The 14395-nt window shown below is 43.6% G+C and overlaps 1 protein-coding gene across 1 annotated transcript; it reads left to right on the top strand.

Annotated features, from left to right (window-relative positions):
- Positions 1-7827: 7827 nt before the first annotated feature.
- Positions 7828-12428, top strand: LOC106582613 (persulfide dioxygenase ETHE1, mitochondrial). The gene is made up of 7 exons (XM_014165844.2): positions 7828-8312; positions 9553-9697; positions 9939-10087; positions 10400-10529; positions 11079-11168; positions 11556-11672; positions 12004-12428. Exons 1-7 carry the CDS (start codon positions 8121-8123, stop codon positions 12048-12050), a joined length of 870 nt encoding a protein of 289 aa, XP_014021319.1. The 5' UTR covers positions 7828-8120; the 3' UTR covers positions 12051-12428.
- The last annotated feature ends 1967 nt before the right edge of the window (positions 12429-14395 follow it).

The following is a 14395-nucleotide window of genomic DNA, read 5'->3' as shown; positions in this document are numbered from 1 at the left end:
ACAGAAATGGATTGACTAATTTGTTTTCAAAACTGTTTAAATACATTTGCTCTCTACATTGATCTTTGGCTCTTCTCTCATCGCTTCTTTAACCCCTCTGGTGGTGAAGCAGTGTGGATGCTCCCCATGCTTGTCTGCCTACACCTGGCCTCTCACATTACTGTAGCAGACAAACAAATGCTGCTGATGTGAAACAGGACACACACACACACACACAAAGATAGTGGGTCAGTGTAAGTCATGGTTAGGTCACTATGACTGTGCGTTTGTGCGTGCCTCCCATTGACAACTCCTGTCCCATCGATGAACATAGACATGGTTTGTATGGGACAGTTTGTCTATGTGTTTTTGTCATACTGTATGCAAACCAACCTAGGAGAATATTTCAAATGAGAAGCCCTTCAAATACGAATGGATTCATTGTATATTTAAAACTTAAGTATGTTTTCATTCAGTATACTGTGTCTGTGTAACTGAGTCCCTGCGAGTGAATGACACGGCGGTGCAGTATACATTACCCTCTGTTGTTAAACTCTGACCCTGGCTCACAATTATTCACATCCATATTTCATGATCCCCGATGACGAGAGTGTACATATCTGTTACAGCCCTACCTTGTCCTGTCCTGCTCGCACCTACCTACAGTACCCCCTTCAGAGGAGGAGAGAAAAATTAAGGAGAGGTAAAATGGTGGAACTCATGAGAGGAGAAGAAGAGGGATGATGGGGGGGGTGAGATAATGAAAAGATTAGGAAAGCAACTAGGTTGGGTACGGAAGGATGAGTGCAGGTAGAAGAAGAGACAACAGAGGAGCGGTCTGGCGAAAATGAACTGAAAAAGACCAAGCCTGGGATAGACAATGCATTTGACAGAATTGTTGCCACTATTTCAAGGATGTTGTTCTTGTGACTTTGGAATTCCAACTTTGAGTGAAGGAATAATAGATTCAGTTGAATAATCCCTGATGAAGTAGAGACACACAGCTCTCTATGGCTTACATTCAGGTAAAATCTATTTAGTAACTACACTTTTTTTGGAAACAAAATGTCCTTGCCTAATCTACAGTGGGTGGTATTTGATTTCCCAGCAAACTTCTAATTTTTTATTCAAATTCCTTATAGCTCTATTATAGCAATTATGCTCTTTATAATAATTTTCTCTTTAACTCTCATTCATGCACAATTCTGTTGATTCTACCGACAGCACAAAACTTGTGGAGGACTTAATGTGTATACAGATATGTTAAAAAATCCTGTGTGTACTTGTTTATAAGAACAGAGATTATATCAAGATGTAAACATTCACCCTCAAAACACATTGTACAGGTTCTTAAAAGCTTGTCTATATCTCTGCTAAAGGGCACCTGTGGTACCAATTCATCTGGGATAGGCCCAGAGCTCCCCTCTCTGGTCTGCTCTCCTGCCCAGCCTCAGACCCTCTCTGCTGGATCCCACTCAGGGCAGACTCCCCCTGGTCAGATCCATCCTCCACCACCTGTCGCACACCTCCAACCCCTACAGCATCAGTCTACTATCACCCCCCTTGCCCAACCACTCCTCACACCACCCCCCCAGAAACTCCTATACCCAGACCTCACAAGTATAGATATGAAGGCCTCCATTTTCCTTCCACGTGCACAACATCCACGCAATGAACCCATCACCCCATCCCTCGGAACCTTCCCCTCGGTTTCCCTCAATGTTGCGACTGGGGGTGTACCAGTGGGGGTATTCCAGGAACCATTCTCTACACTCTTTGCACTCATGGGAATTCCCACTTACCACTTGGGAATGGGCATACCACCACCACCTCCCAATGCCCATCAGACAGACACAACCCCAACACCTCGCCCCTCTGAGGTGAATCTAAAGGCCCAACAGCCCCGAACAGAAGCACAACTTGATCCCCCTACGTCCTCCTCTGAGGTACCCATGGAGGCCCAACCCCAAATGGTAGTCCCCTCGCCTCCCCAACCCCCGGACATGGCCTGCTCAGAGGACCCAAATTCAGAGACCACCTCGCCCCTCCCTCCCTGTGATGGTGGCTCTCTGGAGGTCCCACAGAGGAAGCCATCTGAAGTGAATGAAGGATCTGTTGGGCTAACACTCCCCAAAGACTGCCCTGATGAAGAGCCAGGTAGGCTAATGTGCAGTATTGGAGAGAGAGACTTGAATACCCGGGCGTATTCATTACGGAAACCGTTTACCGTTTAAAAACCAAATGGAAGCAAACAGAGCAAAACAAGAGTTTCTATTGGACAAATTCAGGTAGGTCCTTTCCCGTTTTGTTCCGTTTGCTTCCATTTAATGAAAATCTTGCAACATTTTGCAACAGAATTGGAGTATTGAATATGCCCCAAGTCTTACTGGGCTTTTGGTTGATTAGCTTGTGTTCATGTCAAGCACCACAGTCCCCCCGGCTGTACCATGAACCTTTCCACGGTTGTATAATCCACATTGTTGATGGCATAAAATGTTCCAACCTATTCCTGGGCAACCATGAAAGCTTGCCGACACGTCAACCACACAGGGACAGATATTATACGTCTCTGAAACGTATTGTACTTTTCTATAAAGGTTATGCACGTACTTGTTAAAAGCACTTGAATGTCCAAGGTATCCAAAGAATGCAGCAGTTTATTCAAAATAACGTATGTTTTATTCTATTCCCTTCTTACTGTAGATCTTGAGGCCCCGCTGTGCACTTGCCCCTCACGTCTGACAATGCTGACGACCTTCATCGCCGTCTTCATCATTCTTTTCATTTTCTTCGCCATTTTAGGTAACCTCACTGACAATACAGTGCTTGGCATTGTAGACCCGGGCTGTGTCTGAAAACGTCACGAGCCTTTTTCACTCGACTCCTCTCAAAGCTCGTTGGGGGAGGAGGTCCCTTGCATCTTCTCCTCCAATAAGCTTTGCGAAAGCAAGGATTTTATGGCTAGTAACATTTACAGCCACAATGTCATATCTTATTATATTTACAGTCATTTAGCAGACACTCTTATCCAGGCCGACTTACAGGCACAATTAGGGTTACATTGACAGAGTTTACAGGCGCAATAAGGGCATATCAATTGGTTTTTCACCTAGCCAGGTCAGGGATTCGAACCAGCAACCTTTCAGTTGTATAATATAATCCACATTGTTGATTGCATAAATGTTCCAACCTATTCCTGGGCAACCATGAAAACTTGCAGACAAGCAGACAGACGCTCTTAACTGCTAGGCTACCTGCCGCCCAAGACAAGATGCATTTGACAGTAAAAAAAAGGATGCAAGCATTCAACAAACACCCATTTTACCTCGTCCTCGCTCACTCTCCTTCGCATCTTGTTTGTCTCCTCCTCAGTCAAGTTCCTGTGTTTCCCACCCAATCTGACAGACATTGTGCAGCCATGTGGCGTTAAAGGGAACTGCAGTGTCCCAATGCCAGTCCTGCTGCCCAAGCAACCCATCAACCAGACAGGTAACACCAGTGCAGGTAATGCCATCCGATCCACTGATATATCCGAATTGTATAGGTCTTCTTGGTACATTCAAATTCACAAGCAATCTGTAGACAACTGGCCAAATGACTGGCTATCACGCAATGACAATAAGTAACTGATCCCACAAGTCAATATTGTACAAACGGAACAATGTCTTGCATAACCGAATAACGTGTTCAGGTTATGTCTGTGTTGACAGTTAATTTGTAGAAGCACCCATCCCCCCATCCCACTATGCCTCAGGTTGCCTAGGTCCAGTTGGTGCTGGTCGGAAGGCTTGGAGGATTGTCGGGGGGATGTTAGCAGAAGATAAGTGGGGCTGGCAGAGCAGTTTACACTGGAGAGGGAAACATGTGTGCGGGGGAGCCATCATCACCCCACGTTGGATCATTACTGCAGCCCACTGCTTCATCCAGTAAGGGGGAGGGAAAGAGAATAAATGCTTTATCTATTTATTTATTTTCATTACGGTGTCCATATTAGGACATCCTCAACAACTCCTTTTGACTCTGAGGCTGTCTTAATATGGAAACTGTACTTATTACATTAGATAATATGTGCCTTCTATTTCCCGGCATTCTCCATAACCCAGGTACAACATGTTGCAAGAGTCAGAGTGGCAGGTGGTTGTGGACACGCTCAGTTTGGCAGACACATCAGCGGGCCAACGCTACAGAGCACTGCAGATCCTCTATCACCCCAGCTTCTCCATAAACAACAACGACTATGACCTGGGGCTACTGCGCACTGTGGCTGACATAGACATGGGAGGTGAGAGGAATTCATGATGAAAGTTGTTCAGCGGAGGTTATATGGCTATATGTATGGTTGGTCCTATTCTGATTTAACCTGTTCCTGTTTGGCATTTGTCATGTACATGGTTTCTCTCAAGCATGAAATCTAACTGACAACTTAACACTATGTCAACACAAAAAGAATATCAGTTGGTAGAGCATGGTGCTTGCAAAACTAAGATGGTGGGTTCGATTTGTTATATTAAATGTGAAATAAGTAGAATGAAGTAGAATGTGAAAATACTACCTCACAGAATCGCTTTTGATTTAACCGCTGATTTATTGGGTACATGTGAGCTTATCGTCAGTGCAGTACAGTCAATGTGCTGCACAAAATGGAGAAAACTGTCAGAAACTGAATGAAATGGGGAGGTACTATTTGAACTTGTTTAATAAGGAACCAGTTTTCCGTTGCAAAACGTTTTGCTACGGTGTGTCCTAATTAACATGACCCTGGTGTTGGGTTATGTGTTGCTTTAGGTGGGGTTCGACCAGTGTGTATGCCCAGTCCTAGAGAGTCCTTCCTTCCTGGTGCCCCCTGTTGGGTCACTGGCTGGGGCTTCACTAAAGAAGGGGGTGAGTCACGTTCACAAGTATTCCCACACCACTTCCTTATGATTTTTGATTCAACTGATTGGATGATCACTCTAATAATTCTGCCTTACTTGTCTTCCATTTTTCCCACTTTTTCCATAATCACATCAAATTGCCTGACATTTGTCGCAGAATGAAGACAATGTTCCCTGCCATCCCAAAATCTCATTCAATAACCTGACAATTGTCTCTTCATTCTCTTCGCATTAATACACTCATATTTGTATAATCTCTCATCTGTCTTTAACCCTCCATTCTCTACTCCACCTCTGTCTGTCTGTCTACCTGTCTCTCTCTCTCGCTCTCTGTCTCTCAGGCTCTGTATCGTCTGAGCTGCGACAGGCTCAGGTGCAAGTGATAGCCCAGTCCACGTGTTCCCGCCCGAATGTCTACGGCTCCTTCCTCACTCCCAGGATGCTTTGTGCTGGCACCATGGAGGGAGGGGTGGACTCATGCCAGGTACACACACACAAGCACACACACGCACACCAAGAACTGCAAAACAAAATACTGAGGAATCTGTTTATTCCATGAGAAAGAAAGGCCTCTCTGTTACTCCAGATGTCAATGGCTATACTCAGCTGGCCTATGCTCTCTACATATCAAAATGGTTCCCTGTCTAGTAAGCAGATCCACTTAGCTGGCACCAAATAGGCCTATACAGTATATGGCATATTTTGATGTGTTCTATCATATAAATAGAAAAAAAGAATTACACACATCTTACAAGAAAACTAACATCACAGTGCATGCAGCGCACCAATATGCATAGAAAAAAATATCATATTGATTGATTGATGCATGTACACTGAGTGTACAAAACATTAGGAACACCTGCTCTTTCCATGATATAGACTGACCAGGTGAATCCAGATGAAGCTATGATCCCGTATTGATGTCACTTGTTAAATCAACTTCAATCAGTGTAGATGATGGGGAAGAGACAGGTTAAAGAAGGATTTTTAAGCCTTGAGACAATTTAGACATGGATTGTGTATGTGTGACATTGAGGGTGAATGGGCAAGACAAAAGATTGCATTGCCTTTGAACAGGGTATGGTAGTAGATGCCAGGCGCACCGGTTTGAGTGTGAAGAACTGCAACGCTGCTGGGTTTTTCACGCTCAACAGTTTCCCTTGTGTATTAAGAATGGTCCACCACCCAAAGGACATCCAGCCAACATGACACAACTGTGGGAAGCATTGGAGTCAACATGGTCCAGCATCCCTGTGGAACGATTTCGACACCTTGTAGAGTCCATGCCCAGACGAATTGAGGCTGTTCTGAGAGCAAAATGGGGGGGTTATGCATGCAGGCATTAATTCACGTGGTCTTCTCTGGTTGTAAGGGAGATAGTGGAGGCCCTCTGGTGTGTGAGACAGGGAAGGGGGACTGGAGGCTGGCTGGGATAGTGAGCTGGGGAGATGGCTGTGGTCGGCCCAACAAACCAGGAGTCTACACCAGAGTCACCCAGCTGCTCCCCTGGATGTACAAATACATAGAGGTACATAGTTACAGTAGATGCACCAGCCACACAGAACTGGGTCAGTGCTTCTCTGAATGTGAAAATGCACCACTCCCTGTCATCATTTTGACTCTTTTACAGATGGACACATTTGAAGAATCTGGAACCCCAACAATAATGAATTATACCTCTCTCTGACAGCTAGATTTTATTAGCAGTAATGCGACCACTTAAATTTATGCAAAATATTAAAGTATTATGTATTTTTGCTTGGCATTCAATATTTGTAATTTTATTGAAAGCACATTCTCATTCAAACCATTATGGTTAATTACTGGTAATAATGCATGGATTGTTGGATTCAACTGGGACTGGGTTTGTTTCCTTTCTGGAGTTGCTGACAATAGTCACGTAGGGCAGAAAGCAGTGCCAAATAACTTGTTATATAAATACACCTATGTGCAAAGTCATAGTGACACACTGAACTCTGACTAACCATGACCCTATAAACTCAGCAAAAAAAGAAACGTCAACTGCGTTTATTTTCAGCAAACTTAACATGTGTAAATATTTGTATGAACATAACAAGATTCAACAACTGAGACATAAACTGAACAAGTTCCACAGACATGTGACTAACAGAAATGGAATAATGTGTCCCTGAACAAAGTGGGGGTCAAAATCAAAAGTAACAGTCAGTATCTGGTGTGGCCACCAGCTGCATTAAGTACTGCAGTGCATCACCTCCTTATGGACTGCACCAGATTTGCCAGTTCTTGCTGTGAGATGTTACCCCACTCTTCCACCAAGGCACTTGCAAGTTCCCGGACATTTCTCGGGGGAATGGCCCTAGCCCTCACCCTCCGATCCAACAGGTCCCAGACATGCTCATTGGGATTGATATCCTGGCTCTTCGCTGGCCATGGCAGAACACTGACATTCCTGTCTTGCAGAAAATCACGCACAGAACGAGCAGTATGGCTGGTGGCATTGTCATGCTGGAGGGTCATGTCAGGATGAGCCTGCAGGAAGGGTACCACATGATGGAGGAGGAGGTCTTCGCTGTAACGCACAGCATTGAGATTGCCTGCAATGACAACAAGCTCAGTCCGAAGATGCTGTGACACATCGCCCCAGACCATGACGGACCCTCCACCTCCATATCGCTCCAGAGTTCACGCAGATGAGCAGGGACCCTGGGCATCTTTCTTTTTGTGTTTTTCAGTCAGTAGAAAGGCCTCTTTAGTATCCTAAGTTTTCATAACTGTGACCTTAATTGCCTACAATCTGTAAGCTGTTAGTGTCTTAACGACCGTTCCGCTGGTGCATGTTCATTAATTGTTTATGGTTCATTGAACAAGCATGGGAAACAGTGTTTAAACCCTTTACAATGAAGATCTGTGGAATTTTACGAATTATCTTTGAAAGACTGGGTCCTGAAAAAGGGACGTTTCTTTTTTTGCTGAGTTTATGTGTGTGGGCGCGCGTTGAAGTGTTGACATCTTGCACATGTCCACTGCTCTTGTTTAGTGCTTGGAGGTTCGCAAGGAGTAGGCTCCCTTATCAGATTTTGTTGGACTTCCTGGCTACATGCACAATAAGTCAGTATAGCTACAACATTTGTGCCTACCATGCTAATTTTGTTTTAGGCTATAGCCAAATATACTGCAAAGGCAACGGACCGCTACAAAGGATTGGGACACAACAAACTCGTCGGCTCAGTTCTGGGATTTCTACCCTGCCCGTCGCAGTGTCAGTTAAATCACCGTGGAGGAAAAATGTGTTTAATTGTAAACCGACTGAAACCTGCTCTGGCCTACACGCTGTGCCTCCAAACAACCGGACACTTGCGTAAAGTTCCTGCCCACATGGGCCCGGGCTTACGCACCAGCAAGCAGCCTCTGGAATCAGTCATCATACGACCTTACTGCGCCAGGATGGAGTTGGGAAAAGGGCCTTTCTTCAGGCAGGTGAGTTAGCCACTGCAATAATGTATATATATTTTTTGCTTTGGGCCAACGTTTGGCAAGTTATAGGCTGAAGTTTCAATTGGGCTCCGACTTTTTGGAAGCACTGTGAAAATAGGAATACTTTTTTTCACTGCATGTAAACAAGTATTTTGCAATAGGTCAACGTGAGAATTCATTAAAATGAGTCTTAGCTCACAAAATTAGGGGGAACGTATTTTCCAGACATCCTTAGTTGTTTTGTTTTCAAACAATTGTACAACAATGTAGAAAGCTAGCGGAACTGTAGCAGTAGATGGGGCGTATTCAAATGGGAATGTTTACACATTTTCTGGCAAAAAAAACCCCACCTAAGATTTGTAATAACTCAAATCTAAACAAACCGAACTAGATAACCATTACATTATAACACAAGCACGCCATCTTCATGCTTGTGTGACTCTGGATTTCCCCTGATTGTCTATGCGATTAAAATCCACCCTACCCTCTGTGTCAAAACGGAAATAAGTGTTATCTGAGTTTTTCGGGGGCGAATGACACTGTCTACCGGCGTCCTAGCTAGCTAGTTAGCTACTAGTGTTTGCTGTGTACCGGAGCGTCGTTCACTCCCGCTTGCGAACACCTGCCGTCGTTAGCAGAACTGCGGGAAACCAGTGCCCGACACGCGGGGGCAAAGTACACGGTCTACCGGTGTGCTAGCTACCTCTCCCACCGGCTGTGTACCGGATTCCTAGGTTGTTAGTGTCTTACACGTCTACTGAACAACTATCCTCGTTAACGGAAATGCGAAGGACACTGTCTACCGTTGTCCTAGCTAGCTACGGTTGTTGCTCCCGCTTCTTCTTCTGTGGTGTTTACCTGCGCTTGGCATTCAACTTTATGCTGTATTACCGCCACCTACTGTACATGAGCGCCTCCTACGGGAGTCCTAGCTTAAAAATGGACCAATAGAAAGATACATGGGGGTTCCTGTAGATGCAGGAATGCCCACATGCAGGACTGTCTCCAATTGCTGGCCGCAATTGCACCCTTCTCTTGTATGAAAATCCACCTTGACAGTGACACTTGACACAGAAAACAGCAATACCACTTATCACCATAAAAGACCACACCCACATGTTATCATCCATGACTAATATACAGGCAGGATGTGCGTTAGGTAATAGCATACTGTACTGCGCCCTCACCTTTTATAACCTGTAGTTACTCACTCACTTGTCCTTGCTTGTTCCAACCTTTACAGCTGTTTGAGTCGGTGAGCAGCACTTACACCTATCTACTGGCAGATACAGAGAGCAGGGAGGCAGTCCTCATTGATCCAGTACTGGAGACAGTGGACAGGGATCTGAAACTTGTAGAGGAACTGGGTTTCAACCTGAAAGTGGCAGGTAACTTGGATGTCTCTAAAACATGGACAAACACACAAGCATGCGCTCGCTAACACGTCCACACACATATAGACATGCACACACTGACTCACTCACCCACCCACTTACACTCTAACTCACTCCTCACACACACACACACACACACTAATCCTACATCCATTTTGATCTCCTTGTTTATCGTATTCTTGCTTAGGATGACATACGACTCACACTGTACACTGTTTATTTCCCCCCCGATTAGTGAACACTCACTGCCATGCAGACCACATCACAGGCACGGGACAGCTGAAGAACAGGCTGTTTGGGATGAAGAGTGCCATCTCCAAGCACAGCGGGGCCAGTGCAGACATCCTGCTATCAGAGGGAGATAAGATCAGCTTTGGCAAACATGTGAGGACAGACCTACCTACAGCCATATAGCTATAGAGAATACAGTATGGGTCTGGACCTACCCCAATTTGTGGTCACACAAAATCACTGGTCCTGGAGAGTCATAGGTTTACAGGGTTTTGGTTCAACTGAGTACGAGTGCTGGGCTGAAACAAAAGCCTACACATCATGTACTGTTGCTCTCCTGGACCAGGGTTGTTGATGATGCTTTGGCTGTATTCACCTTCATCTCTCCTTCACACTCCCTTTCTCCTCTTTACTTCCCCTCACTTGTTATCTGTAATCCCTCTTACTGCCTCTCTCGTCCCTCAGTATCTGACGGTGAGGGAGACTCCAGGACACACAGACGGCTGTGTGACGTTGGTGACAGGGGACCAGAGCATGGCTTTCACTGGGGACACACTGCTAATCAGGGGCTGTGGAAGGACAGACTTCCAGCAGGGTAACCTTTTCCACAGTACATAGCTAAACCGAGCAGAACCAAGACAAAATGTACTGTAATGCATTGGCCTGGTTGTCTAAGCTAACACAGTACTATAGTGTGACTCAGTCATATTCTCTCTGATTTTTGGCCTCTGTAGTGATATATCTAGTCATGGAGATATTATCAGGGTATATCACAGACTTTCATCCCTATACACTATTGTTTCCCAATTCTTTGGTCAGGACTTATTTTAAACAATGCATGACAAGTTTGTGGATCATTGCCTCACCCACACTTGTTGGATTGTTTTTGTAGTTATGCTTAGTGGACACAAGGTGGCAGTATTGTAACCTTTTTTTCAGTGTAGTCTGATCACAAATAGTCATTGTACTGTAGCCTACTCCTGGGTTATGTTCAATAGGGCAAGCAACGGGAAAAGTTTTGGAACAGAAAAACGTGAATGAGTGTTTCTTATCGGACAAGTCCAGGTAGTCACTCCCTGTTTCAGTCCGTTTGTTTGGGGTCCAATGAAAACAACCCTGATCTGTTTGTTTCTCTACTTCCCAGGCTGCTCTAGAAGGCTCTATGAATCAGTCCACCAGAAGATCTTTACATTACCTCCTCAGTGTCTCGTCTTCCCTGCACATGACTACAAAGGTTGACAAGACATCCTCTTTATGCAATGTGTTTGTATTCCACTATAATGTGTATATCCTTGTGTATTCCCTGACCCCCTTTCCTTGCAAGATTTCCTTTTTTACATTTATGCTGTTGGGGACAGCCTCACCAACTATTTTGTACAAGCATACCCAGAAGGCTTGTATACTCTCACAATGCTATGACTATCCTTTCCATAGACTTTACGAAGTTAACTTGTCCAGTGTACTGTACCACCACTCTTCACCATTTGTCTACTTTCATTTTCAACTCTGTTCTCTTCTCAGTCATTCCTAAGCCAGATCAGACTGTGTTCTACAGTTGAGTGTAGTCATTGAATCATCATTGGGTTGTATTGCTAACAGGTCTGTTAACCCTGTGCTGTAGGTCAGACGGCCTCCACCGTGGGCGAGGAGAGGAGGTTTAACCCCCGCCTGACCAAGAGCGTGGAAGAGTTTGTGGACATCATGACCAACCTGAACCTCCCCAAGCCTGCTAAGATAGGTATCTCAGACAGTCCCCCCTCTGCAGCGATTCTATTACAATAGAAACTGTTGTGTATGATATAATACTATTCTATTACTATAGGGCCTATTATTATCTAGATTATATGGAACTATTCTATTACAATAGCGTTATTATCGGTCTTTCACCTCACTTGAACCTCATCACGGGAAAGAGCATGACGAAGCTATCCGTGACGAGATTGCAATATGTTACACATACTGTATTCTTTCAAACTGTCCTTTGCACATCGATTTGATTACTTGTTAATGTAAGCTCTTAACTCACTGATAGAAACAAGATGTTGATTTGTTATTTCTCACTCTGCCAGATATTGCGGTGCCTGCAAACCTGGTGTGTGGACTCCATGAGGTTTGAATGTCAAATCGATTTCAGGATTTCACTTTAAGCACTATTGGGAGGAAGAGGGATTTTTTTTTTTTTACCCGGCCACAACTTAATGTTTTAAATGCAATATTTTGTATCTAAGAAGTAACCAAAACTAAATCTTGTCAAGAATGTATATATTTTATTTCCAATATGAACATAAATTCCTCCTTGTTTGCCTATCAAAAAAAGCAGTGTTCATGAGTTGGTGGGTGTACAGATACTGAAATTGTATAATAAAAAATGCATTCAAATACATGATCATAAAACATACCCATTTACATTGACATTTCTAATACAATCTTCTGGAAAAATGTGAACAGTAAAATGACCTAGTTTTATATTAAATCAAGATTGTTCAAATGTAAATGTCTGAATTAACTCTTTCTTTGACTACACCTGTATAAATTGCAGAGTTGCAGTGTAACTTATGGAAAATGCTCTGATGGAAGGTTCCATTCATGGTTTAGTATTCATGAATGCTGGACTGACACAATTAAGCTCTTCCACATGGCCTTTCCAGCATTCCCTAGCCAAGGCAATACGCACGCACACACTGTACAAACACATACTGTACACACACACAGTACTCTGACTGTTGCCAGCCATGGCCTTTTTGCATACCAGGAAAACCTAACTCCTCTATTTGCATTTGAAATCACTGTGGGCCAAGTTTCCAATGCAAGAGTCCTAAACTCGTCATCGCCGTGCCTTTGTGTGCTTGTTTCTCTGACTTCTATCTACCGCTTTATTTATCTGGTATCATCCTGTTATTCTCTCACCCTTCTTTATATAGTACCATATTGTAATGTTCTGCATACATCACCATAATCGGCTTAGCCTTAGCTTTCCTCTTAGCTGTGTATCTAGCATAGCAGCATACTACATACATTTTTGTCCCACGGCCCATTGACTAGTCTCTACCTGGGAGACAGGTTTGGGGAGATGGGAGTGTCTGGCTCTGACTCAACCATGTCTCTTTTTCTGAACCTGCCTGAGCATTTCATAATAATGGTGTACTGTGAGCTCATACATCTCAAAGGTTCTATACCCTTCTGTATGTAAATATTTGAGTATGGTTACTTGAGCAGTTCATGCCTTTGATGCTGTGACAAAAGTGACAGCTTGGTTTGGATTAGAGGTCGACCGATTAATCGGAATGGCCGATTTAATTAGGGCCGATTTCAAGTTTTCATAACAATCGGCAATAGGTATTTTTGGATGCCGATTTGGACAATTTTTATTTTATTTTATGTATTTATTTTTTTACAATATTTTTTTACCCCTTTATTTAACTAGGCAAGTCAGTTAAGAACACATTCTTATTTTCAATGACGGCCTAGGAACGGTGGGTTAACTGCCTTGTTCAGCGGCAGAACGACAGATTTTTATCTTGTCAGCTCAGGGATTCAATCTTGCAACCTTACGGTTAACTAGTCCAACGCTCTAACCACCTGCTTTACATTGCACTCCATGAGGAGCCTGCCTGTTACGCGAATGCAGTAAGAAGCCAAGGTAAGTTGCTAGCTAGCATTAAACTTATCTTATAAAAAAACTATCAATCATAATCACTAGTTAACTACACATGGTTGATGATATTACTAGTTTATCTAGCCTGTCCTGTGTTGCATATAATCACTTAGGTACACGTTGCTCCAACGTGTACCAAACCATAAACCTCAGAGCAACGTGTACCAAACCATAAACCTCAATGCCTTTCTTAAAGTCAATACACAAGTATATATTTTTAAACCTGCATATTTAGTTAATATTGCCTGCGAACATTAATTTATTTTAACTAGGGAATGTGTGTCACTTCTCTTGCAACAGAGTCAGGGTATATGCAGCAGTTTGGGCCGCCTGGCTCGTTGCAAACTGTGAAGACTGTTTCTTCCTAACAAAGACAGCCAACTTCGCCAAACGGGGGATGATTTAACAAAAGCGCATTTGCGAAAAAAGCACAATCGTTGCACGACTGTACCTAACCATAAACATCAATGCCTTTCTTAAAATCAATACACAGAAGTATATATTTTAAACCTGCATATTTAGCTAAAAGAAATCCAGGTTAGCAGGCAATATTAACCAGGGGAAATTGTGTCACTTCTCTTGCGTTCATTGCACGCAGAGTCAGGGTATATGCAACAGTTTGGGCTGCCTGGCTCGTTGCGAACTAATTTGCCAGAATTTTACATAATTATGACATAACATTGAAGGTTGTGCAATGTAACAGGAACATTTAGACTTATGGATGCCACCCGTTAGATAAAATACGCAACGGTTCCGTATTTCACTGAAAGAATAAACGTGATAGTTTCCGGATTCGACCATATTAA

Source organism: Salmo salar, chromosome ssa02, assembly GCF_905237065.1.
Source record: "Salmo salar chromosome ssa02, Ssal_v3.1, whole genome shotgun sequence".
Lineage (NCBI taxonomy): Eukaryota > Metazoa > Chordata > Actinopteri > Salmoniformes > Salmonidae > Salmo > Salmo salar.
This window is presented reverse-complemented; position numbering and strand designations above follow the sequence as displayed.

What these genes read in the sequence shown, in the direction of transcription:
- LOC106582613 (XM_014165844.2), top strand. Translation starts at nt 8,121, where the DNA reads ATGTGTTTAATTGTAAACCGACTGAAACCTGCTCTGGCCTACACGCTG. An exon ending in AGATCAGCTTTGGCAAACAT is followed by an intron (nt 10,088 to 10,399) that starts GTGAGGACAGAC and finishes CTCGTCCCTCAG; the next exon opens with TATCTGACGGTGAGGGAGAC. An exon ending in CCCCAAGCCTGCTAAGATAG is followed by an intron (nt 11,673 to 12,003) that starts GTATCTCAGACA and finishes TCACTCTGCCAG; the next exon opens with ATATTGCGGTGCCTGCAAAC.